Below are 26,542 nucleotides of genomic sequence, written 5' to 3'. Positions count from 1 at the left end.
ATGCACAGTTATACACAGTACAATGCACAGTGAAATGTATTATATATATAATGTCCACAGGGGTGCGCACACACTTTCAACACAAACCTTGGAGGACGTTCCTTTCACTATAATCACACAGTTAAAGAGCCACCAGATATCAACCTTCATTGAGCGAGTAATGCTTTTCAGTGATTCAGGCTTGATTGGATTGTACTCATTTATTTATGTGGAAACTGTGGAGCTCAGAATAATCCAGATCCCATTTCTCTTTAGTTCTGTTTTCACTGCTGGGCCACAGAGCAAATCAAGGTCAGTAACCTTCCATTCAAATAATTTCAAATCGCCTGTTAGATGTGATGCTTTCAGTGGCTGTCTGTAGATGTTTATAGACTGGCAGGTGCTGTTATGACTCTGATTACACCAAAAAGCAGTTTGGATTTTGTATTCTGGGGAAATCATTAAAAAATATATTTTTAAATAAAATAAAATGATCAAAAGTTTTTCATTGTAACCCTCACAGCTCATCTGACTGTGAGTCCCAGCAGCTCTCAGTTCTTTAATGGAGACTTTGTGTCTCTGAGCTGTGAGGAGGACGACAGCTCTGCTGGATGGACTCTGAGGAGAAACACAAGCAGAGAACAGAGGACTCAGTGTGCAGCTGACTGGGGAAGATGGTCTGTTTCTAACTGTAGCATCAGTCACATCTACTCATGGCACAGTGGAGTTTACTGGTGTGAGTCCAGAGAGGGTGCCATCAGTAACATGGTTAACCTCACAGTCTCTGGTAAGCTGAGTGTGTGGAGTTAGTGTTGATGAAGCTGTGTGTAAATGGATGAAATGCTGTAGTTTGTCTCTGTGTTGAGGTGGATCAGTGATCCTGCAGAGTCCTGTCCTCCCTGTGATGGAGGGAGATGACGTCACTCTGCTCTGTCAAACAAAGACCACTCCCTCCAACCTCCCAGCTGCTTTCTATAAAGATGGCTCCCTCATCAGGAAGCAGCCTACAGGTCACATGACCATCCAGCATGTTTCCAGGTCTGATGAAGGCCTCTACAAGTGTGACATCAGCGGTCATGGAGAGTCTCCATCCAGCTGGATCACTGTCACAGGTGACACACTCACCTGTCTGTGTTTCTGCAGGTTTAAACATTCACAATGTGACCATAACTTAATGACTGTGTTTGCTTTATTTTAGAGAGACACACCACCACACCTCCACCTCCATCCACACCTCCACCTACAGCTGGTTCCTCTCCTGTTCTCTCTGTGTTGTTATCTGTTGGATCATTCTGTGCTGTGGTTCTTCTGGTGTTGCTGGTTCTGCTGGTAAGAAGACACATGCACAGGAAACCTGACGGTAAAACTCAGATTTCTGGATCTTTTGTCTTTTACCTCCTCATATTTTTTAATGTTATTTACATACATACTTTTTCATTTTTTAAAATTGTGCATTAAGTGTATTTAATACTAAATCACATTGCTGTTCACTATTTCATTACACTATTTCAGCAAACAGAGGAGAAGTTGACGATGACGTCACACATGACATCACGTACATTGATGTCATAACCTCAGATCATCGAGGACAGCCAATGAGGAGAAGCAGAGGTAGTGTTTTATATCCTATGTGTGTATGTGAGGGTTCATGTTGGTATCTTAGTCCTTTCAGACAACAGTTAGAAAATATTCAAAGTAACAGTAAAAGTTGGGTTATTGTTCTTTTGTGGACCTCTGTGGAGTTTTCCTGTTAGTGGAGCTGGGTCAGCATCACTGGCACAGTTCTCAAATGGTTCTCATCAAACTTATCTGACAGATAATTCAACATTCATATTAACAACTCCATGTGCGCATCGCTATCCTCATAAGTGGAGTCACACATGGCTCAATCCTTGTTCCAATTCTATATATCATCTACTCAACAGCTTGAAACTCATCTCCCATCATTGCTACTGTACTAAGTAACTTGTAGAACAACAGTTAGCAGTAATAACTTGCAGTAACTGTTTCCTTTGTGGTTTATGTAATTGTGCAGGAATTTGGGCCCACTCTTTTTTATAGCATTGCTTCAGTTCATCAAGGTGTCCAGGTATTTGTTCATGCAGAGCTCTCTTAAGGACTCACCACAGCATTTCAGTCAGGTTGAGGCTTTGAATGGGCTGTTGTAGCTGTTGTTGTATTATCCAGTTTGGGCCAAGTTTTAGCTGTGGGACACATGGCCTCATATTTGACTCTAGAATACTTTGGTACACACAGGAGTTCATAGTTGACTTAATGACTGCAAGGTGCGCAGTTCCTGTGGCTGCAAAACAAGCCCAAATCATCACCCCTCCACCACCATGATGACAGTTATGAGGTGGTTGCAGCTTTGGAAACCTAAGCTGTGCTGTTATGTTCTCTTTAGAGAGGCTTTCTCCTGACAAGCATCCCAAACCTGACAAGCATCCCAAACCTGTAGGGATGTGCATGACTAGTTGACTAGCCAGCCAATTGTCACTATCATCCCTAGTTGGTTAGCCTAATTGCCTAATTCCAGGTGACTTTCCTGTGGAGGTATGGGGATACCTAGGAGAGAGGGCAATGGACTTTTTATCCAGATTGTATATCAAAATCCTGGAGAGTGAAAAGTTCCCTGAGGAAAGGAGAAGAAGTGTACTGGAGCCAGTTTTCAAGAACAAGGATGATGTAGAGAGCTTTAGTAACCACAGAGGGATAAAGCGGATGAGCCATACCATGAAGATAAAGGAAAGAGTAGTTGAAGCTGGGCTAAGAAGAGGTGATGAGCAGTGAGCAGCAGTGTGAGACTCAATGTTTGGTTTGAGAGTGCTGATGGAGAAGCATAGAGGTCAGAAGGAGCAGTGGATCTGCTGCATCTATCCCTAGCATCCTCCTCATTGACACCAACCCTCTGTATGTCCTCCTGGAGGCAGCAGAGCAGCTGGTGTGGGTCTTTCATGTATTTGTGCTGCAGGAAACAGGAAAACATGAAATGCTGAGTTTAACCTGGAAGATTTTACTTTTCTGTAAGCTGAATCTAAACAATAGCTTTATGTTAGTTATGAATTACATGAACTGGGATTGGTCAGATATGCTCCCTGACATTTTGATATTGTGTTCATTTGTTTTATATAAACATAACAAGCCTGGTTTTATTCACAGGTGCTTAACTTACTTTAATCCCCCCTCTGATGTTTGAACTGTGTGTGTTTATGTTGACTTTGAACCAGAGCCAGAGGTCATCTACTCCTCACTGAAGTAGTCCAACAACTGGACTCCAGCTGCTGGCCCCCACTGGTCCACCAAGACCCTCAGTCCGTCATCTGCAATATTCACTTCTTTGTGTGTTTTTATTGCATCACATTCATATAGTTTTTCATATTTCTTTTTATCCCTGTGTTGGATCAACATACCTCATCCTCCTGGGTTTGTGTTTCCCTGCCTGTGGCTAGATCCTCCTGTGGTGTCCTCTGTGGTGCCCTTCTAGGTCTATGCAGACTATTGACATGGATGGGGAGAAAGCAGGAGTCCAGATGAAGCTCAGAGTGTTCTGGAACTGTGGAATGGCTGCTAAGCAATGTTGAGTGTTTTGGATTAGCAGAAGATTTCCTTTCTTGTTCCTGCTCGGACCTGTAGGGCCTGGATTTATGAGGCTGTTATCGATGGAGTGGATTTTTGTTTGTTTGTTTCATTGGCTCCCCCGTTTGCATTAACTGGTTAACTTTTGCAACAGTGACCCTCCAGACTCTGGAGCGCTCTCAAAGTTCAATGGGAACTCTTTTAAAAAGCAGCTAAAATTCATCTTTTTAACCTTGATTTCATGTAATATGTTGTCCCTGTTTTTCGTATTTTGTTGTAAAGCACTTTGATATTTGAGTTAATATTTAAATAAAGTTTTACTTACTTTAGTTAATTTTTATTGATAATGGTTAACCTGACAAAGCACTGTAATTTTTTAATTGATACTTGCAACTGGAGATGCAGTTTGCACACTGGTGATGTGACTCCTTTTTAAGTACCCTTTAAAGGTGGAGAACCTTTTGGGTTCTCACAGAAACACCACAGCTCTGACAAATGTGATTTTTGAACATAATCTTGCTTTTTCAGAATCCCTTGAATTAATGAATACCTTTAATAGTCCCACAATGGGGAAATTAAAGGTTTTTTTTTTTTTTTTGGGGGGGGAGGGGGGGGGGGGGGTTGAATGAAACTAAGAATGTGATTGGTTGAAAAAGGCTTCCCAATGAATAGATAAGTCTAAGCTCTTAATCTTTCTTTCTTTCTTTCTTTCTGACAAATTTCCTCAGGCAGCTCATCACACCTGTGTGATGAGGCATGTCACCAAATTCAGAAACTATTTCCTCAGCCAGTGATTTAAACCACAGTAGCAACTATCAATTGTTTTAATAATCAAACAATCCATTGATTATTCCAGCGATTAATCGAACAGAAATACCTTTGTGTTATTCATGTGCATAGTTTAAATTCCGTACTGCAGTTTTTCACTGTGTTCTACAAAGTTCTCTTTTCTTTATGTTGCTGATCAGGTGGTTGATGAAGGACCTCCAGGTTTAATGGTGGTTGCAGGAACAAGCGCTGCTGCTTTGAACACTAGAAGAACGTTTCCTTTCGCTCCACTGTCTTTATAGCAGCTCTGCCTCTTTGTGCATGCTGCGTGAGTGCAGGCAGACCAGTCTGGGGGGCTGAAAAGTCACTAAATGTAGCGCCAAAGTCACTAAGTTGGCAACACTGTTTGCAGATTTGACAGTTAGCTGCTGTTGAGGTTACCAGTGGCAGGCCTACACCCCTTGTTTCAGTTCAAAACTAATACAGAATCTGATTGGTTGAAAAAGGCTTCCCTATTTAACAGCTACTACTTTTTTATATTGCAAAAAGCTAATTAATTACAATAATATTTAGAAATATTTTGGTAAAAGAAAACAATCACAAATACTACTGATGATAAAACTGTGCTTTAAGAATCAAAATGTAAAACAGAACCACTGAACGCTTTTCACATTTAACTTTTATTAATGTGTTGCACTGCAATCTGCTTAAAAGCACAAGTACTGATACATTCAAACATACAAAGCCAGTTACAGAAGCGTGACGTGAACAGCAGTGTTGTTGAGTATTTCCTGATTATCACCATCACATTACAGAGCAGCACTAAAAGATACTTTAGTCTCATATAAGAATTCCACTTATCACAACATATATTGAGCCTGTCCTCCTGCACTGATTGTTCCTGTAGGCACGTCGTGGATGGAAGTGTGTGTGAATAAGCAAATCCTGAAAAAATACATAATTTGTATTTTCTCACATCTCTGAGAAGACCACACGGACTAAATGGCATTTGATGCAACCAGAGCAGTTAACACAATAAATTAATTGTTTCTTGTATATTACTTTGCTTGAGAGCTCAAAGTACTTTGTACTACATGACTCAGTCATACAAGTGCTTCAGTATTACACCCTCGGATGCTTTAGCATGATGACTGGAGCAGCCTGGGATTGAACCATCAAATTTCTGATAAACAGAAACCCGCTCTCCCTCCTGAGCTAAGGCAAGATTACCCACGAATATGACCACATGACACAAAGACACAAATAGGAGCACATATTTCTGCCTTTGCTAGCAACTGATACTGTCATTTGGATTGGAGGACATATAATATAATATATATATATATATATATATATATGGTCAGAACATGAAAGATTAATATAATAATAATATAATAAGTTTTTAATATCTACCAAGGTTGAATATTATGCTTTTTATATACTATACTGTATTTAGATCTTATGCATGGGATGTCAAAAGTTAGTTATATGATAAAAATTTTGGTTTTAAACATGGTTGGGATTCTAGCCAGTGGTTAATCTCCTGGTGCTGCGGCATACCGAGGTGGTCCTGCACCAGGCTGAGAACTCTTCTATCACAGCAATTAGCCAGTGGACATGCACCACCTGCACTCCACCCTGTCGCCAATACCAGTCTGATTATTTTTCCACTCACCTGATTGCTGCACAGTATTATTTCACAGCCATTTCTAATGCGTGATCTCACAATGGTCTTATTCATGCTTGATTTTGCGGGGCTACAGAAAGGAAATTGGTGACCAGGGTAAAAAAGGTTTTCTTTTTTTTTTTAATCAAGGCCAAACTGAATGTATTCATAAAGTTTTTTTTCTTTTTTGTGGGGAAAATGTCTCAATAAGTGTTAATCATCTGTTGTAGATAATTTGCCAAATGTGATATTATTTCATAACATTTCATATCATTAGTGATGGTACTCACTTTTCTTTGCTTTCACTGGACTTTGTTCTTACTTTCCTAATGTGAAAGCATGCACCCAGTTAAAGTAATTAGTTTTTTAACAAACAGATTATTAGCCTGCCAAAGCAAGTGAAGCCATTCTAAATTAAACTTGTTTTAGCTTCGGCAGCAGATTAAAAGAAACATGTTCTGTTTTCGTCACTTTCATCAATCCCTCTTTAGCTCTATTCCCAAAACCTTAAAAGAATAAACCAAGGTGGTAAAATAGATAATTAGATACACACATATGTATGAAAATGGCAAAGCTAAAAAGGAAAGAGCTGCACGTCTCCTACATTATCAGTGATAATAGCTACAAAAAGCCAACAACACACTCGATAAATGAAAACGCATTAACCACTAAAGCAGCTTCTCCTGAAGTCTGGAGTGCTGAGGCCCACTTAGAAACCAGAAAATCTCCTGGGGCCCACCCAATCTGAAACCTTCCTTGAAATTTGAATTCAAAGCACAAACATCATAGTTTGTTGTCTATAAATAGCTAATGCTGCCCAATCATATGTAAAGTGCTAATGCCTATGAGTGATCCACTTACCACTGGGACAAAAACTTAATACAACAGCAGTAAATTTAGGTCAGAGTAATGAGTAATATCACAAAGTAACCACCTTCTGTTATTAGTTTCAATTCCATCCATCCATCCATCCATTCGCTTCCGCACATCCTGTTAAGGGTCGCGGGGGGGCTGGAGCCTATCCCAGCTGTCATAGGGCGAGAGGCAGGGTACACCTTGAACAGGTCGCCAGCCTGTTGCAGGGCCAACACAGAGGGACAGACGACCTTTCACACTCACAGTCATGCTCTCATTCACACCTATGGTCAATTTAGATTAGCCAATTAACCTAACCCCAGTAAGTGCATGTCTTTGGAATGTGGGAGGAAACCGGAGTGCCCGGAGGAAACCCACGCAAGCACGGGGAGAACATGCAAACTCCACACAGAGAGAGGGAGAGGCCTGGGCCAAGGTGGAATCGAACCCAGACCTTCCAGATGGTATTCTAACTGTGAGGCAGCAGTGCTAACCACTACGCCACCGTGCTGCCCTAGTTTCAATTCATCTGTTTTAATAAATAACTTATAGAAATATGTCAATTAATTTTTTACTGTGGCCCACCTGTAACACGTATTCGGCCCACAATGGAGTCCCAGCCCACACTTTGGGAAACACGGCACTAAGGAATATATTTGAATACACTTATAAATATTTGTAAATAAGATTTTTTTAAATCCACCACATCTAAAATAAAAGTAAACAACAAATAAATGAAACAAAAAATTGTTACATTTCTTTATGAAAACTAAACAAAACTAAGCGATGCATCACATGTTGTGTGGCAGCCAAACCACACATGGAACATATCTGGTGACTTTAATTTAATCTCGACACTTTTTCAACAATTTCTGTATTTGTAAAATCTCATTTTATTCTTTACATCATTCTTATTTTTATTTAGTTTCTTCTGACTTGTGTGTTTACTATTTTTAATCCAATTATTTTTTGGTCTCATCCTGTTGAAAACCTACTTTGTCATATCTTAACATGTTTGTGTTTTCTTATAAAATTATGAACACTGAACTTATGCAAACAAAGAGAAATATTCAATCCACTGCAGTGAGATAAACATGGACCCTGCTGCTATTTCAAACTCATTCAACTAGAGACAACTTTGTTGGACAGAGAACAGTAAACTCCAGGGTCATTGGAGAGTTTGAAAGAGCAGCAGGGGACATTCAATTCAGGTGAAGTTCCGATATTTAAACAAACCCGGTGTTAGCCAGGATGAAGTCTAACGTTTTTGGTCTTTGGATTTTTTGAAGAGCAGAAAAAAGACGACACCTCCAACGACCAAAACAAGCGTGCCAGAAACCAACAGACCAGCCACCACTGCAAACGGTCCTCCCGGCTGACCTGCAGGTAGAAACAGCTGTCAGATAGGTGATGAGTGAAGAATTTCAAACTGCTGTCAGACATTATCTACTGCACTCTGATCACATCACTCAGACCAGCTGCTTTCTACAAAGTCTCATCAACAACATCTTTAGAAACAAACATCAACAACCAGGAAGCAGCTTCACCTCTGATCACAGACACACTGAACTCTGCTCACTCACCTGGAGGAGCAACACTCAGGTTGATCACACTGATGGGGTCTGTCTCTACAATGGATCTCTTCCTGCGGTTTGTTCCTCCCATGGAGACACGACACTTGTATGTCCCAGCATCAGTGATCTTCGCATCCTTCAGAATCAAGGACACATTTCCATCCTTCATCAGACTGTCCTGCAGATCCACCCGGTTCTTAAAGGATGGATGCTGCTCTTCTGGATCAAACTGCTCATCCCGGTACATAAGGACATATTTTGGCTCTTGGTCAGGTCTGCTCCACCACATAACTCTGATGGAGTTATTTGAAGCTTTACATGGTAAAGTGACACTGTCACCAACAGCAGCCGAGATGTTTGTCTCAGCTGAAAGTGGGAACACAGAACAGGGAGGTTAACAAGGTTAAACTGGAGCTTCCAGTTTCTACAACTCTAACCATGGAGATGAGCTACAAACAGAGCCTGCTACTCTGTGCTGAACCAGAAGGACTATCATAAACAATGGATCCTGAAATCTAGCTGTGATGTTGGCTGTCAGAAAGAGACACGAGACTCCAAGAATAGTTGATTTCCATCCACATTTGAACCAAAGATTCCTTTCGTTTTCCACGCCTCCACTGCTCTCCGCCGTGTGTGTGAGTGTGTGTGTTGTGCTTTTTTTTAACTTCAACTCTAGCTACCAGAACCAATCGCTATAACAAGTTTCCTGACAGATGCCTCCATTAGCACTAGCAATTGTTCGGTACTGTGCAGTGTCTATATATGCACAGTTATTAGAAAGTGGCAGAGCCGCTACTGACATGTTGAATTCAGGTGGAGGGGAAGGAAGCTTTTTTCTAGCGTCCAAAGCAGCAGCGCTTTTTCCTGTAACCACTATTAAAACCTTTAATGGGACACGGCTGGAGGACCTTCATCAACTTTGTAGCTGCTCCATCCATCGCTGTTTGTTTCACACAGACAAAAATTTAAAATTATGCAGATGAACTGTTACTACGGAAAAATGATTTGTTATCCAATTACTCGATTAACTGATGAATAATCAATATAATGCTCGATTACTAAAATAATCAATGGTTGCAGCCCCATCAACAACCAGGAAGCAGCTTCACCTCTGATCACAGACACACTGAACTACTGATTCAAGTGGAGGATCAACACTCAGACTGATGATACTGATGGGGTTAGTCTTCAGATTGTCTCTTCTCTCATGGTTTGTTCCTTCTTTTATGATATGATAATTGTATATTCCACAATCAACGTCCTCAATCAATGACATCCTTCAGAACCAAAGACACGTCTCCATCCTTCAGCTGTCTGTCCTGCAGGTTCGAGCCCCTGTCCCTGTGCTGCGTTGTGTCCTTGGGCAAGACACTTAAACCACATTGCCTAACGGTAGCGCCGGTCTCTTGCTGCATGACTGCAGATGCTCGTCTCTGGATGAGTGATCTGGAACGATCATTTCGTTGTGTGCCTTGTGCGCACAATGACAATCAGTGGAATCTAATCTAATTGGCCACGTATTGTTCATTGAGGTCAGGCCTGCTCCACTCAAAATCAAATCTTCAGGTCTGACAGAAGGAAACAGCTCAGAGCAGAGAGGGAAAACTGGGAAATGCAGCTGTTCCTTTCTACAGCCGCCAATCAAAATGAGGAGCTACAGAGAGAACACTGAGCTCTGCCAAACTGAACCAGTTTATGCATGGCAGCTGATGCATATCAGTTATATGGAATATTTTCTTGGGTTTCATTAGTCTTTATTTGTGTATATATTTGTCAGTGTGTCTGAGAGAGAGAGATGACAAAAGAAAATTTAAAACACTGAAAAACTGTTTTACCACAGAGCTGTCACACTATTGAACACTGACAATAACAAACCAAACAGACAATAGCTCCACCTTCACATCCGCTGCACCACTTCAGCAAAATGCACTCTGTTTTTGGTAAATAAACTGTTTATTGCCATTTTCAGTGTAAATATCACATCCCTGTTTATCCTATTTATATTTCTTATTTCTATTCTATTTCTTATCTGATCTAATCTTATCTTATCTATTCTGGCTAAAAAAATATATTTTTTGAAGTAATTACTTTGTGGAAACGGCGAGTGGCCGCACTGCATCAACCAAACACAGCGCATCCTGTTCTCTTCTAACGCTGCATTCATTACTGTGTTAATATGGAGTAAGAAGATTTCCCAGCTCACCTGCAGATGCGGAAACCACGACGCAGACCACCACCAACAAACAGTAAAGTGATGCAGGTCTAACAGACACCATTTCGTCGATCTGAAGATCCACCGCAGATCCTGGTATGAGATGAGTTTGCGTTTCTTTTTAGATGCGTCTTAAAACAATCTGTTGCTGGAAAGCAGAGAGAATATTAGAGATGGTGATGTTACGTAACAGCAAAGCCCCGAGGCCTGTGCCGAGCATATGGAGAGTGGGCAAATGGGGTGTTTCCCTGTGGAGTCTGTGTGTCGCCACACACACACATATACGTAGATTTCGCATTGAGCTGTGTTACGTCAGCGCGTCCGCCATGTGTGGCAGATCTGCGCTGAAAACTAATACAAGTGAATGGACTGAACTTCTTTAAGCGCCTTTCCACAAAGTGCGTCTTATTCACATATGCGCTAATATATACTGGCGCAAAATAATTACGTAACTTTCTCTGAGAATTATGAATGTGAAATACTCCACGTCTGTTAGAGTGCAGGAACTAGAAACACCAGCGTATGTGTTCCTAATGTTTTTATGAGTGTTTACAGCTTCCGATATTTGTAACACTGTTACTGTGATGATATATATTGTTTTTTCTCTTTTTTTCTCTTTTGAAGTTTATATATATATATATATATATATATATATATATATATATATATATATATATATATATATGAGTACATTTTAAAAATCAATTTAAATATTATAATTGGGAATCTTTAACACAAAAAATGAAGAAAGATTAATAATCAAAATCAGACACAGGACCAGACACTGATCTACATTTTATTTTAGCAAAGAAACTGTTTTCTAAAACTATAGCTTCTTGTTTTATTGCAACAAAATTGATGGTTATAAAGGTAAAAGAAAAAGATTTCCAACTTTTATGAAGCACCTTATAAATTAAATCCATTATTATTATTATTATTATTATTATTATTACACAAAAACAAGGGGAAAGAAACACAAATTCAAAAATCGAGTGATGAGCAGACAGCAGCAAACAGCAGGTCTGGAAAATCAATGAGACTGTATTTGTATCATGTGGAGGAAATCTTCTTCCTTGGTGGCCTCAGAATCTCATGCCTTCTTTTTGTGGATGATGGAGTCCTGATTGCTTCATCAGGTTGTGGCCTCCAGCTCACAGTGGAACAGGTCACAGCCGAGTGTGAAGCAACTATCATGAGAATCAGCACCTCTAAGTCTGAGGCCATGGTCCTCAGCTGGAAGAGGGTGGGGTGCCCACTTCGACTCAGGGACGAGTTGCTGCCACAGGTGGAGGAGTTCAAGTATCTCAGGGTCTTGTTCATGAGTAACAGGAGGAGAGAGAGGTGGAGATCGACAAATGGATCACGGCTGCATCTGGAGTGATGTGGACTCTGTCTGTCGTGGTGAAGAGGGAGCTGAGCATAAAAACAAAGCTGTTGATTTGCCGGTTCATCTACCGTCCTACCCTGACCTTTGGTCATGAGCTTTGGGTAGTAAACGAAAGAATAAGATCAGGAATGCAAGCGGCAGAAATGAGCTTCCTCCAGAGGGTGGCTGGCCTCTCCCTTACAGATAGGGTGAGGAGGGGCTCAAAGTAGACCCGCTGCTCCTCAGCATCGAGAGGAGCCAGGTGAGGTGTTCTGGGCATGTTATTTTTAATTTTTAAAATTACCTTTTTTTTCAATCACTTTGTAACTTGATTTTGAAAATTGCCACACAAATACAAATCAAGCAACAGCAGCAAATATGGATTTCTAAGCTCACATATAGCTGTAGCTCATGAACTGTAAGAAGATCTCATTCCATCCAAACTGATGGTAAACGGAACCAAAATCCTGTTTTCGGCTTCAGAGGGTCCGATCCTTACCAAAGTAGGACATGTAAGCGATCAGTAGAACAAACTGAACACAAACAGTGGTGAAAATTCAAGTGTGACAGCTGATTCCTGATGTTCAGTCATACTCAGAGTGAAAAAAAATAAAAAAATCCACCTTAAAAGTTGTCAGCAGATGCCTGTTGCCTTCCAACATTTTATTTGATCTCCAGATAAATCTTAACACAATGCACCACAATGTCAGCAACATAGCAAAAGTTTAGAGAAGAAGCAACCAATAGAAAAATATCCATCTCATGTTTTTGCAGTTTAAAGTGTTTTCTTTAGAGCACCTCACAGTGATGTTCTCTCAGTTCTTCTGCAGATGTGTAACATCACCACAGCTCTCTGCATGAAGCCCAAACCTTTTCCAGTGTTACACCATCAACTCACGTTTGGCCTCTTTTTGACAGAGAGCTGCTCTCCTTTACTCTCTCCCCTACAGGTGCTTCCAGTCTAACTGCTACAGCTGCGCGCCATTGCAGTCATTTGGGAGGATGCATACAAGGCTCCAGCTGCTGGTTTGTAAACAGCTATTTGTAAATAACAGTAAATAAACCTTTTAAATCTGCGCAAGTTCCTGTTTCTGATTTGCCTGTGTTGTCATGTTACACTCCCTAAAACCCCTAGACCTTGCAGGCGGGGGGAGGGGGGGGGGGGGGGGGGGGGGGGGGGGGGTAAGATAAGTGGGGGCTCATCCGGGATATCTTGAACCATGGCTTTGTTTAGTTTGGAGAGCTTTATAAGTGGCCCTACGTTAGAGCAGTTTGATTCCTGCTGTAAAGATGACCTGTGTGCTATTGTTGCCCACTATGACATTCCAGTGTCTCGATCTTTGGTCAAGTAGACAGGAAAGACATAAAACAAATACACACGTCAACAAGAGGTGTTGTACAATCTTAGACCGCAGGAACAAAGGACCTCCTGAACCTCTCAGTTCTACAGCGCAGAGAGAGGAGCCTGTTACTTCAGCTGCTTTGCTGACCTGCCAATGTCTCATGCAAAGGGTGTTTTCTGTAGCTAAGGATGGTCTGCATAAGACCCTTCACCCTCTTTTCCACAAGCTCCCCCACAGAGTCCACTCTCCCACCCATCACAGAAACACACTTTCTGACCAGCTTATCCAACCTGATGCAGTCCTTCACAGTGATACTGTTTCCCCAACAAGCCACCACGAAAAACACAGCACTAGCCACAACAGACTGGTAAAAAGTGTGCAGGAACTCATTCCAGACACTGAAGGACTTTCGCCTCCTCAAAAAGTGGAGTCTACTCTGTCCTTTCTTATGGGCTGCATCCATGTGCACTGACCAGTCCAGCTTACTGTCAGTATGGAAGATATTTGTAGAACGGGACAACTTCAATGCTCTCTCCATCAATTAAGGTGGGCACATGGGGAAGCCTCTGTTGCCAGAAGTCCACAATCATCTCCTTGGGCTTAGATACGTTCAGGATCAGACCATTTCTCCTACTCCAGGCTGTAAAAACTGCAACAAGCTCTCTGTACTCCACTTCTTCTGCTGCTTTCACACATGCCACCACTGCTGTATCATCTGAGCATTTTGGGATGTGATAAAGTTCAGAGTTATATGTGAAGTCAGCGATGTATAAGGTGAAAAGAAAAGGTGACAGTACTGTACCTTGGGGAGCCCCAATATTGGTCACTACTGTCTCTGAGATGCTGCTCGGGGGTGACAAAGCTAGAAATATCAGAAGCTCTGGGACTGAGTGGAACCTGCCAGTATCCCTTCAACAGATTTAGCTTAGTAATGTAGGTGGCTGCACCTATGCTATCTACACAGTCCTCCACATGAGGCAAAGGCAATGAGTCTGGTAACGTGGCTGCATTTACCTTTTGAAAGTCCGGACAGAACCATGAGGAACTGTATGACAGGGAGATCTCCAAGAGCTGTGACTAGGTGTGGTTAGACCATATTCAAGAAGATAGATCACCCCCTTTATCATCACTTCTTGTAGCAGGGGGCAATGTTGTAAATAGCTATTTGTAAATAGCTGTAAATCCCATTTCTTTTTTTTTTTTTTTTTTTTTTTTTTAAAGCCTGTCATGTCTGGTAGATCTTGCAAGCAGAACTGTGATCTGAATGCGTTGTTGTGCCAAACATACTTGCTATTTCAAGATGAGCTCTATAGGTTCTCAATAGGCTCTTCTTGTTGATGTTTTAACCCTTTATTTTATTTATCTGAGTTATTTTTCCACATACTATGTAACAGCCAGAGCTGACAGGCTGAAGAAGAGGAAAATAAAGAGAAGAAAAGGGGAGAGAGAAAGGGAGCAAAAAAAAAAAAAAAAAAAAGGGGAAAGAGCACAAGTCTATTAATCAGATACTTCATCACTTTAACATATAAAAAAATACTATCAATACTTGCAAAAATAAATTTGTGTGTGAAAAACAAAACTAACAAAGCATGTTACGCACACCAACAATTTTGTTGAGTTGTGATTGAGTGGGCGTTTGTGTCTGTGTCATGTTTGTGTCTGTGTCATGGAACGTACTTACCAATGAGGGCAAAACGCTGCAGCTCCACCCATCAGAAGCCAGAGGCAGGTACGGAAAGCCCCCGGAAACCCAGGCCACCAGCAGCCCACCAAGAGCCAGGAAGACCCCCGGCCACTCAGTCCAAAGACAACCGCACACCTACCCCAGCAGACGGGAGAGGGTGGTCTCAGACGGAGCCCCCCCAGTCGAGGAGCGAGGGCTCCAGGGAACCCAAGGCGATGAGAAGCCAGCCCCCCCCAGCGGCCAGCCCCCTGCACTGGCCGGCGGCAGGGCCCCCGGGCCCACGGCACCCAAGGACCGCCCGACCCTCCACAGAGCCCCCCCCCACGCCGAAGAAGCCAACGCAGCCCCGCACCGCACCCCCAAGGGGGGCAGGCCAGCACCCACGCCAGAACACCCAGCCCCACCCAGGAACCCCAAGGGACCCCCATCCCAGGGGGGTAGGGGGGAGGAGGCAACCAGCAAGGAGCGGCCAGGAGGCAAGGCACAAGGCCCAGACCCAGGTCCAGCCATACATACAAACACACCCAGACACCCGTGTACACATTTATACACAGATACTCATACATGCCCATACATACTTACCCACACACAGATATGCCATACATACACATTCACTCACCCACCCATACTCACGGAGACGGTGACAAATACACAAAGACACACATTCATCCATAGCTACCCACCCTCTGAAGGCGGGGCAAGTGGAAACCACCCCAGGGCCAACAGCGACCCCAGGACGCCACCAGCCTGGTCCCCAAGGAACCACCCGACCCCTACCCCGGGCGAGACGCAAGAAATCGGGGTGTAAGATGACCCATCCACCCCTCCTCCTCCCCAACTTGTAGGTCTATGTGTTAATGCTTGTGAGTGAATGAGGTGTATAGGGTGCAGTTAAAATTGAGGGGACAGTTATGCCACAAGCGCCAACTGTTGGTCGTCAGCGCTTGCCCACACTGCCCCCCCAAAACCCTCCATGTCTAAAGTGCAAATAAAATTTGGGGACAGACAGTGACGAGGATCCGAGTGGGGCCACCTCAGCAGCCCATCTCATCAACCTCTGAGTAACATGCCTGCCCCAAAGGTCCTATGTGTATCAGGTTGTAAGTGTGTATGTGTTGTGAGTTATAATGACTAAAGTGCAATTAAAACGGAGAGGCAAGTGGTGGTGCAGCTCTCCACGTGGCCTCTCCATCCTACATCTGTGAGTGATGTGTATTCTGTGTGTGTGTGTGTGTGTGTTTGTGTATGGGGAGGGGGAGGGGGCGGGGGGGGGGGGGCATATGACCAGGAAGAATCCTGGAAGAAAAGAGCCAGCTGTCCGCTGGCTCAATAGGCACCCCAACCTCCCACACCCCAGCACAGGGCAGGGGGAGGTGAGCCCGGGGCCGCGGTGACAGCATCCCGGAGCACTGCAGCACCCGAGGTTGGCGCCCTCGCCCCCACTGCAGAGGGCGGCCCGCTCCCCCTAGATGCCCATTCACTCAACAATAGACACAAACAGGCGACAGGACATACTGGCCTGGGCATGGAAATGCAGTGCCCAGTCCCCCCCAACCACCCCACCGCGGCCCCATCCCCCACCCCATCCCCCTGCAATGCAGGCACCCCAGGGCCCCAAAAGCGTAGACCGGACATCCCGACGTCAGGCCAACCCACCCCACCCGGCGGCGCGGCCGGGACAGCAGAGGCCCCCCCGCGCAAGGGGGGGCCCACCGGGAGCCGGCGCGGCCCCAGTGCCGGGGCCCCAGACCCATTTCTGATTTGCCTGTTTTTGTTTTATGCTCCCTGCAACCCTAGACCCTGCAGGCAGGGGGGCTGTAACTCCTTGGCAGACTGTCATCAGCACTTTTCCTGGTGTAATGGGGCAGGTTGTACTGCTGGGGGAGTGCTCCTGCCACAGATGGGTGTATTGGGTTAGAAGCAACATTGATATGTCTCAAAGTAACATCCAAATCAATCCCAGGTTTCCCAAAGTGTACTGTAACAAAGCAACAACTGTTAATGTTGTTAACGTCAACTGTCAGTGACTGTAGCCTGATGAGCCTCTCTCTGCTTTGGTTTCCTGTGTGAATGTGATTTTTTTTTTTTTTTTTTTTTCAGAATGAAACTCAGATGAAATAAAGAATTTTCAGTTGAACATGTAAACAAAATTTAAAAAATAAGTATTTCTCCATCAGCTGTGGTGTGTGTACTTGTGACTGTGTCATTCTTAATGGTGCATTTAACTATTTCAGCTGTTACCTGAGCAATGTGAAAGTCTGTGAGACACAGGAAGTAACTGTGTGGCAGCCAGCTCTCAGCATTTAGCACAGAGCTCCAGTATTGTTCAGAGGAGAATGACCAGACTGCTTTAAGCTGACAGGAAGGTAAGAGCAACTCAAATAACCACTCGTTACAACCAGCAATCATCTCTGAATGCAGAACCTCGAAGCAGATGGGCTACAGCAGCGACACACCACTTTGGGTGCCAGCTAAGAACAGGAAACTGAGGCTTCACTTCACACATGCTCACCAAATATAAATAGAAGCTTGTAAAAAGGTTGCCTGCTCTGATGAGCCTCGATTCATGCTGCAACATTCAGATGGAGGGTCAGAATATGGTGTAAACAGCGTGGATCCATCCTGCTCAGCCGGCACCAACAACTTACAGCACAGAACAGTCTCCAAAAAGGAGTCCATGATGTGACGAGCAGCTACAATCCTGGATTAGGGAAGAATCAAGATCTACAGTTTACATACATCCTGCACATATGAAAAAAGGGGCGGAGCTTACTCTGCATCTCTATAAGAAGAAGAAGAAAAAAAAAGGTTGTGTCACTCAATGCGATGATGAAGGAAACGTCTGTGCTGTGTCTGCTCTGTAAGTAGAGAATTTCTTTGATTTAAATGTTGAACTTTGACTCCTCAAAGGTAAAAGAGGAACTTTGAGTACAAAAACATGAAATTAATCAAATCAGTCAAAGAACAGCTTTATGGACCTGCTGCTCGAGCTGTAGAAGTAGAAAGAGGAATGGGGCTGGGGGTGGGGGGTTATTGGCTTCAAACTAACACAACTGTCATCTCTCCTCAGCTCTGACCTCAATGCTTTGCTGGACAACTAACCAAGGTCAGTAACCTCCTTTTAAATATTTTAAATGCTTGTTAGCTTCTCATTGGGTTTAATTCTCATTTTCTAGATTTAAGTTTAAATAACTGAATAATATATTGTAACCCTCACAGCTCATCTGACTGTGAGTCCCAGCAGATCTCAGCTGTTTGAAGGAGACTTTGTGTCTCTGAGCTGTGAGGAAGACGACAGCTCTGCTGGATGGACTCTGAGAAGAAACACAAGCAAAGAGACCAGAGCTGAGTGTGACGAGTGGGGAGAAACAGCTGGTTCCTCCTGTATCATGAGCAGCGTCCTCCCATTGGACAGTGGAGGTTACTGGTGTGAGTCCAGAGAGGGTGCCATCAGTAACATGGTTAACCTCACAGTCACTGGTAAGCTGAGTGTGTGGAGTTAGTGTTGATGAAGCTGTGTGTAAATGGATGAAATGCTGTAGTTTGTCTCTGTGTTGAGGTGGATCAGTGATCCTGCAGAGTCCTGTCCTCCCTGTGATGGAGGGAGATGACGTCACTCTGCTCTGTCAAACAAAGACCACTCCCTCCAACCTCCCAGCTGCTTTCTTCAAAGATGGCGTCTTCATCGGGAAAGAGGCTACAGGTCACATGACCATCCAGCATGTTTCCAGGTCTGATGAAGGCCTCTACAAGTGTGACATCAGCGGTCATGGAGAGTCTCCATCCAGCTGGATCACTGTCACAGGTGACACACTCACCTGTCTGTGTTTCTGCAGGTTCCAGCATTCACAATGTGACCATAACTTACTGACTGTGTTTGCTTTATTTTAGAAGCACCCACCACCACACCAACAGCAAAAATCAAACCTGCATTGCCCTCCTCTCCTCACCTGCCTCTGCTGGTGACTGCTGGATCAGTCTGTGCTGTGGTTCTGCTGGTGTTACTGGTTCTTGTAGTGGAACAACACATTCACAGAAAAGTTGAAGGTGAGAATCGGACTTCTTGCTGCAGGGCTGCACACACACACACACACACGCACGCACGCACGCGCGCACACACACGCACGCACACACACACGTTCACTCTCTTTGTGTAGTTTGTGTGATGTTAAACAGGAGGCACATTTTCCTGTGGTTTCAGCAGGTTTCATGAACGCAGCTCTGTGGTCAGTTCAAACATGTATCACCCCCATGTTCAGCCTTCACAAAAACAGCATCATTTCATTTCGGTCTTTTCATATTTGACCTTTATTGTTTTGTTTTCTTAAACCGGTGAAAGGTCGATCTATCAAATAAATAAAGTATTTTATGCTTTAAATACCACATAAAGTTCAGAAACATTTGACAAAATGTTCCATCTACTTGTGATCATTTTTCAGTGACCTGATGTTTAGAACTGATCATTTTCTAATATGAACAAAAAAGGAGGTGTCATGATCCTGGGCCATTGGCCCAGTGTTTTGAGTTTTGTGAAGTTCTGTTTTTTGTTTTCTGGTTGTTCAGGGTTTTTGGAATTTTATTTTGTTTTGTTTAGTTTTCCGGGTTCTGGTCTTCCATGTGCTCCTGTGTTTAGTCTCGGCCCTTCCGTGTTTAGGTTCCTTCTGTTAAGTTTACAAACGTGTCATGTTTAAGTCACTTCCTGTTTTATTTTGACGATCTTGTGTTCATTGTGCTTTGTGTTTAGATTTACTTCCCCTTGTCTCATCAATGTGTTTCGTTCAACTGTGTTCTCACCTGTTTCCTTTGTCCTGCATTGGGGGTCCTCTGCCACGCTGGCCACAGCCGGAAACCTGACAGGAGGAGCATTATTATGATTTAAAGAGTAGGGCAGCATGGTGGTGTGGTGGTTAGCACAGTTGTCTCACAGTTAGAAGGTCTGGGTTTGAACCCCGTTTGGCCCGGGTTCTTCTGTGTGGTGTTTGTGTGTTCTCCCCGGGTCTGCATGGGTTTCCTCCCACAGTCCAAATGGGGTTAGGTTAATAGGTGAATCTAAATTACTCATAGGTGTGAATGGTTGTCTGTGTTAGCCCTGCGAGGGTTCAAAATGAGTCCATCTACCTTTCAGTGTGGACCAAAAGGACAATGCTGCAGCTGCCAGTTTCTAAGAAATCGTTCTGTGATGTTTTGTGGAAAATAAGACTTTTGTTTTAACACATCCTGTGCACTAACAGTCATTTTATAAGTTGTACTGCAGTGATTTCCTCTTTGTGTGCTTTGTTGTGCAGAGAATGATCCAGCTGAGGGCTACCCAGCAGTTATGGTCAAATAGCCATCAGACCAAACAGGCCCAGAGGTAACGCAGCTCTTTATTCAATAAAAGGAAAACAGGTGGTGGAAAAAGGACTCATATCTGTTATGAAATATCAATTCCCAAACTTTCAACATCCTCAATCACAAACACAGAGCCAGTCAAAGGTTTTGGCCATGGTGGAGTCTTTATTTTACACATTTTATACTCAACAGTGAGTAATCACAGCCCACAACCTAACCAGGCAGGTTTTATCCAACAAACTCTGAGTATGAGTATTTAATAGTACATACTCTTAGTATATAAAACTGAACCAAATGGATTTAAAGTGATTTAAATGTTGTCAGCATTTTGAGAGTTATGGAGTGTGAAATTCAGAGGATGAACCTCGACATATTTTCCACTGAAAGTCCCATAAATCAGTGATCACTGAGTGCTCCTGCACAGCAGGGGGAGCCAAACTGACACACTCACTGTTTCCACATGCTGTATAGAAACACTCAGGCCTGCTTTTGTGCACAAGTGCTTTTTTTTTTTTTTCTCATGTTATTTGACTGTGTGTGTGTGTGTGTGTGTGTGTGTGTGTGTGTGTGTGTGTGTGTGTGTGTGTGTGTGTGTGTGTGTGTGTGTGTGTGTGTGTGTGTGTGTTCAGAGTTTCCACCAGAGCCAGATCCCATCTACTCCCTACTGAAATACCAGTCCAACCACTGGAGTCCAGCCGCTGGTCTCTGTTGGTCCACCCGGCCGATCAGACCCGAGGACATTCATATATATTCGTTTGTGTGTCTTTGCATTACTCAAAAGTGTATTTTTTTTTTCTTCTGGTAAAACAAGCGTGACTTTAACTCTAAAGTCAGCAGGAACCTCGTTCAGCGACTGGAAACAACGTGTCCGCATGAAGATCTTCGATCCGAGGAAGTCAAACACGTGAGGCTCCGAGCTTCTTTGTGACCCGTCAGTGTTGAAGTTTGATTTAGTTTTAATCTAAATAAACCTTTTTGTTGTTTGCTCTTCAAAGCTTTCAGTGTAATAATCTACATTTTGGGAAACAGAGAATATTCTGCACATTTTCTTCAGTAGCCAATCAGGAGCTTGCTTTGGCTCATTGAGCTGATCCACATCTGTTCACCACAGCAGCACAGTAACAGCTGCTGCTGCTGCTGCCTCTCATTGATTTGATTCCAGGCTTGTGTATCTGATTGCTTTACATCTGCATGTTTCTTCACGTCTACCTGGAGCTCTTTCAAAGCATTTATAGGTGATCACTCAGTTTACAGTGCAATAACAGATGCTCACCTACAGGAGTCATCTGATAGTTTTTTAATATCCTCACTTAAAAATGTGAGAGGAATTAATTACACTTCATGAATGGGATATTTGCCTGTAAGCTTTATGCAAATGTCAGTCCTCTAGTTTGAAATAAATTGAATGTGATGATGGAGTGAAACTTTTCTTTTAATAGCTTTAAATGTTTTTCTTTGTCAGACACGGGGAGTACTGCAGGCCACCACACAGACCAGTAAACTGCCTTTGTGTTCAGGCTGATGGATTTTCTTATAGTGGTGACAGCAAACGCCTCAATAACATCTGTTTAGATTAAAGTAGCCTGATGTGACTTTAAACATGTCTGCATTGTGAGGCCTCACAGGTGAAACTTGTGTTTTTTTGTTTCTGTGCTCATTAGTGTTTTTCTCCAGTGACCCACAAAAATAAACTTTTTGAGCTCTGAGGAAGTTTTACAAATACAATAAAGACATCTTTAGACTGCTTATGTTAGTTGGTTTTAAGCCAGTTTAAACCATTGTCTGCTGCTGCCATCACACAAGCCCACGAACAAGCCCTCCAACACCGAGTCTGCACCAGTGAAAGGTCACTAACCTCACACTGTGAAGGTGCCGCACCTGTTTGGTATCTGATATGGAGAAAACTGCACACTAACATGTAAGAGAAAGTACCTTTAACATGTTTATGAACACTTGGTGTTCAAACCAGGCCCAGCCTGCATAGCTTCCGGGTGAAGACAGGATCAGGCATGCTAAGTGGATGATAAGTGCACTTGGCACCAGGACACTCTAGGCTGCAGGTTGATCATCAGTTTTGTAATCGTATCATCAGATCTGCAGCCGTATGTTCTGGACACTCAGGTGAAGAGAGGAGCTGAGCTGATCTCCACCTGGTGGTGAGGTGGATCAGGTGGTGGGGAGGATGCTGGACAGATCGTAATGTGAGGGTGTGGTGGGAACACCTGGCAGAGGCCCCAGCCTGAAAGATCTTCAACTCCCACCTTCAGCAGAACTTTGAAAGCATTTCCTGGGAGGCTGATGATGTTGAATCCAAATGGACCATGTTCCACAAAAGGCAACAGATGGTGGTCACCAGAGCTGAAGGAGTTCTGTGGGACTCTGGAGGCAGCTGACGGGTTTGGGAGGAGATCGGTGAGGCCACGGATAAAGACTATCGGATGAACTCGAAGTGATTCTGGCAAACCATTGGGCAACTCAGGGGGGAAAGCGGTGCTCTACTCACAGCTGCTGACTTCAGCTGAGGCTATAGTCAGGAGGTGGACGGATTGCTTCAAGGACCTCCTTAATCCCGATGACATACCTTCTGTAGTGGAAGCAGTGTCTTCGGACGAGGGGGATGCCACACCCATCACTGGGGGTGAGGTCGCTGAGATGGTTAAACAACTCTTTGGTGGCAGGACCCCCGGGGTGGACGAGATTTGCCCTGAGTTCCTGAAGGTTCTGGATGTTGTAGGGCGGAGGAATCACACTCCCCAGCCTCCCCTGTAAGGTTTATGCCGGCGTGCTGGAACGGAGGCTCCGTCCATTAGTCGAACCTCGGATCCAAGACGAACACTGTGGTTTTCATCTTGTGTGTGGAACACTGGGGGGTTGTCCTACCAGTCTACATGTGCTCTGTGGACTTGGAGTAAGAATCTACATCCTTCGGATTATCCTGTGGGGGGGCTGCAGGCATATGGGGTGTCTGGCCCGTTGTTTCAGTCCCTGTACAATCGCACTGAGAGCTTGATCCGTATTGCTGGCAATAAGTTGGACTCGTTTCCTGGGTGTTGGACTTCGCCACGGCTGCCCTTTGTCACCGATTCTGTTCATAATTTTTATGGACAGAATTTCTAGGCGTAATCATCAGGGGGTGGCCTCCAGCTCATAGTGGAACGGTTCGCAGCCGAGTGTGAAGCGGCTGGCATGAGAATCAGCACCTCTGAGTCTGAGGCCATGGTCCTCAGCTGGAAAGGGGTGGAGTGCTCGCTCTGGATCAGGGACGAGTTCCTGCCCCAGGTGGAAGACTTTAAGTATCTCGGGGTCTTGTTCATGAGTGAGGGGAGAAGGGAGGGGGAGATCGACAGACGGATCGGGGGTGCATCTGCAGTGATGTGGATGCTGCACCGGTCTGTCGTGGTGAAGAAGTAGCTGAGTGTGAAAGCTGCTGATTTACCGGTTGATCTACATTTCTACCCTCACCTGGTCATTAGGTTTGGGTAGTGACCGAAAGAATGAGATTGTGGATACAAGCAGCAGAAATGAGCTTCCTCCGAAGGGTGGCTGACCTCTCCCTTAGAGAAAGGGTGAGGAGTGCAGCCATTTGGGAGGGGCTCAAAATAGAGCCGCTGCTCCTCATACATACACTGCATGCAGTTCCTCTCTGAAAGCACTGCATGCAGAGCCTCGATGCAGAGGAAGACCACAGTGGGTGCTGCAGGAAACTGAGGCTTCACTTCACACATGCTCACCAAATATAAATAGAAGCTTGTAAAAAGGTTGCCTGCTCTGATGAGCCTCGATTCATGCTGCAACATTCAGATGGAGGGTCAGAATATGGTGTAAACAGCATGGATCCATCCTGCTCAGCCTGCACCAGGGACTTACAGCAGAGAACAGTCTCCAAAAAGGAGGCCATGATGTGATGAGCAGCTACAATCCTGGATTAGGGAAATGTTACTTTCAAAACTACATCATAATCTTTTACACACATCCTTCACATATGAAAGAAACATGTAGGGGAAGAGGGCGGGGTTTACTGCAAGTCACTATAAGAAGGGAAAAGGGTCACATCACTCAGTCAGCGTGATGATGAAGGAAAGGTCTCTGCTGTGTCTGCTCTGTAAGTCCGTTTTTTGTTTTAAATGTTGAACATTGACTGCTCTGTTAGTGACTGATGATGGAGAACAAGACGTGAGGCTGAATTCAGGGTTTTTTTGGTGGTGGTACTTTAAACTAACACAAGTATCATTTCTCTTTAGCGCTGACCTCAGTGCTTTGCTGGATAACAAACCGTGGTCAGTAACCTCCTTTTAAATATTTTAAATTGTGTTTGTAGGCTTATCATTCTGCCACGGTTAGGGTGGCAGCGCTAATCACATGAAATTGGGTTTAATTCTCATTTTGTAGGCTAATTTCATTTAAATGATTGAATGATATTATTAGTTTTTTACAAGAATGAAAAGCTTCATTGTAACCGTCACAGCTCGTCTGACTGTGAGTCCCAGCAGCTCTCAGTTCTTTGAAGGAGACTCTTTGACTCTGAGCTGTGAGGAGGACGACAGCTCTGCTGGATGGACTCTGAGGAGAAACACAAGCAGAGAACAGAGGACTCAGTGTGCAGCTGACTGGGGAAGATGGTCTGGTTCTACGTGCAACATCAGAAACTCATATCCATTGGACAGTGGAGTTTACTGGTGTGAGTCCAGAGAGGGTGCCATCAGTAACATGGTTAAGCTCACAGTCTCTGGTAAGCTGAGTGTGTGGAGTTAGTGTTGATGAAGCTGTGTGTAAATGGATGAAATGCTGTAGTTTGTCTCTGTGTTGAGGTGGATCAGTGATCCTGCAGAGTCCTGTCCTCCCTGTGATGGAGGGAGATGACGTCACTCTGCTCTGTCAAACAAAGACCACTCCCTCCAACCTCCCAGCTGCTTTCTATAAAGATGGCTCCCTCATCAGGAAGCAGCCTACAGGTCACATGACCATCCAGCATGTTTCCAGGTCTGATGAAGGCCTCTACAAGTGTGACATCAGCGGTCATGGAGAGTCTCCATCCAGCTGGATCACTGTCACAGGTGACACACTCACCTGTCTGTGTTTCTGCAGGTTTCAACATTCACAATGTGACCATAACTTAATGACTGTGTTTGCTTTATTTTAGAGAGACACACCACCACACCTCCACCTACATCCACACCTCCACCTACATCCACCTCTACGTTGACGTTTCCTTCTGGTTCCTCTCCTCTTCTCCTCATGTTCTTGACTGTTGGATCATTCTGTGCTGGGGTTCTCCTGGTGTTACTGGTTCTTTTGGTGCAACGACACGTTCACAGGAAGGTTGAAGGTCAGACTCAGGCTTCTGGGTTTTCCTCTTTCAGGCTTGTTTTTCATGTTAAACCTCGTTATGTGTCTTATATACGGATCAAGATTAAAATCCGTGTGCCACGTGAGCCAATCTGTGGAGCCAAAATTCTGGCTGGCTTGTAGGGGGTCAAATGTGACCTGTTTGAGTCTTTTTTTGTAGTTATGTGGGTCACAATGTGTGGTAAAAATCTCTGTGTGGGTTCCTGCTGTACCACAGCTGGTGCTGTTCATGAATGTGGAAGATCAAACAGGCAATCAGTGTGTATTCATACAGGATAGCCCACCACCATAAACACAATTTGTAGTGACGTTTTCAGATGAAATTACTGCACAGTCTGAGTCTGACCTGAATGTGTTTGAGGGTTTTTAGGTGGCTCACAGTAACCCAAACTGGAGCTCCAGAATCCTGCAGAGCTGCTCACAGAGCTGAAAGAGTCTTAATGAGTCGAGGGCAGCTCTCAGAGACTTTAACAGGACAGGACGCCGGGTTGATGATGGAGGAATCACTTTTTGCATTTTCTGCTCAGTTTTTGCAGAACATCACAAAACGCTGCTACACGCCTCAGTTTCATCATTACACCAGTGATAACAGCTAATGCTCACATACAGTGAGACAGGAAGCTCAGTGTTGGACGTGAATGTGAAAAAAAGTTTAGGACTTAAGACATTTTCATCCTCTCACTCACCTACGTGCTCATGTGCCGAGTAGCTCTTTGGCTGATCGGCACATGAACACAAAAAAACCACAATAGAGTATAAATAGACCTGAAGAATATGTAAAGGTCAGTTTTTGAAGTGGGGGCATTGAATGACTGCAGACTCCCCAGTTTCAAAATGACATT

General features: G+C 44.0%; 2 protein-coding genes and 1 long non-coding RNA gene across 3 annotated transcripts; 2 read left to right on the top strand and 1 right to left on the bottom strand.

Moving 5' to 3' along the window:
* Positions 1–1,212: 1,212 nt before the first annotated feature.
* Positions 1,213–3,638, top strand: LOC115777414 (uncharacterized). The gene is made up of 3 exons (XR_004019617.1): positions 1,213–1,339; positions 1,492–1,590; positions 3,207–3,638. It is a non-coding gene; the product is annotated as an uncharacterized LOC115777414 (long non-coding RNA).
* A 3,680-nt stretch (positions 3,639–7,318) lies between these two features.
* On the bottom strand, positions 7,319–10,881 carry LOC115777444 (programmed cell death 1 ligand 1-like). The gene is made up of 3 exons (XM_030725356.1): positions 10,622–10,881; positions 8,432–8,784; positions 7,319–8,231 (listed from the first exon to the last, which is right to left on the bottom strand). The coding sequence occupies exons 1-3, from the start codon at positions 10,692–10,694 to the stop codon at positions 8,103–8,105; spliced, it is 555 nt and encodes a 184-aa protein (XP_030581216.1). The 5' UTR covers positions 10,695–10,881; the 3' UTR covers positions 7,319–8,102.
* Positions 10,882–24,791: 13,910 nt separating this feature from the next.
* On the top strand, positions 24,792–26,084 carry LOC115777437 (low affinity immunoglobulin gamma Fc region receptor II-like). The gene is made up of 4 exons (XM_030725346.1): positions 24,792–25,083; positions 25,163–25,408; positions 25,495–25,680; positions 26,071–26,084. Exons 1-4 carry the CDS (start codon positions 24,792–24,794, stop codon positions 26,082–26,084), a joined length of 738 nt encoding a protein of 245 aa, XP_030581206.1.
* Positions 26,085–26,542: the final 458 nt, after the last annotated feature.

This window comes from Archocentrus centrarchus, unplaced genomic scaffold (genome assembly GCF_007364275.1).
Source record: "Archocentrus centrarchus isolate MPI-CPG fArcCen1 unplaced genomic scaffold, fArcCen1 scaffold_53_ctg1, whole genome shotgun sequence".
NCBI classification, from domain to species: Eukaryota; Metazoa; Chordata; class Actinopteri; order Cichliformes; family Cichlidae; genus Archocentrus; species Archocentrus centrarchus.
Note: the sequence above shows the minus strand (reverse complement) of the source record. Positions and strands in the feature narration are given on the sequence as shown.

What these genes read in the sequence shown, in the direction of transcription:
- LOC115777444 (XM_030725356.1), bottom strand. Translation starts at nt 10,694, where the DNA reads ATGGTGTCTGTTAGACCTGCATCACTTTACTGTTTGTTGGTGGTGGTC. An exon ending in CGTGGTTTCCGCATCTGCAG is followed by an intron (nt 8,785 to 10,621) that starts GTGAGCTGGGAA and finishes TCCCACTTTCAG; the next exon opens with CTGAGACAAACATCTCGGCT. An exon ending in TCAACCTGAGTGTTGCTCCT is followed by an intron (nt 8,232 to 8,431) that starts CCAGGTGAGTGA and finishes CAGCTGTTTCTA; the next exon opens with CCTGCAGGTCAGCCGGGAGG.
- LOC115777437 (XM_030725346.1), top strand. Translation starts at nt 24,792, where the DNA reads ATGAAAAGCTTCATTGTAACCGTCACAGCTCGTCTGACTGTGAGTCCC. An exon ending in GGTTAAGCTCACAGTCTCTG is followed by an intron (nt 25,084 to 25,162) that starts GTAAGCTGAGTG and finishes CTCTGTGTTGAG; the next exon opens with GTGGATCAGTGATCCTGCAG. An exon ending in CAGCTGGATCACTGTCACAG is followed by an intron (nt 25,409 to 25,494) that starts GTGACACACTCA and finishes GCTTTATTTTAG; the next exon opens with AGAGACACACCACCACACCT.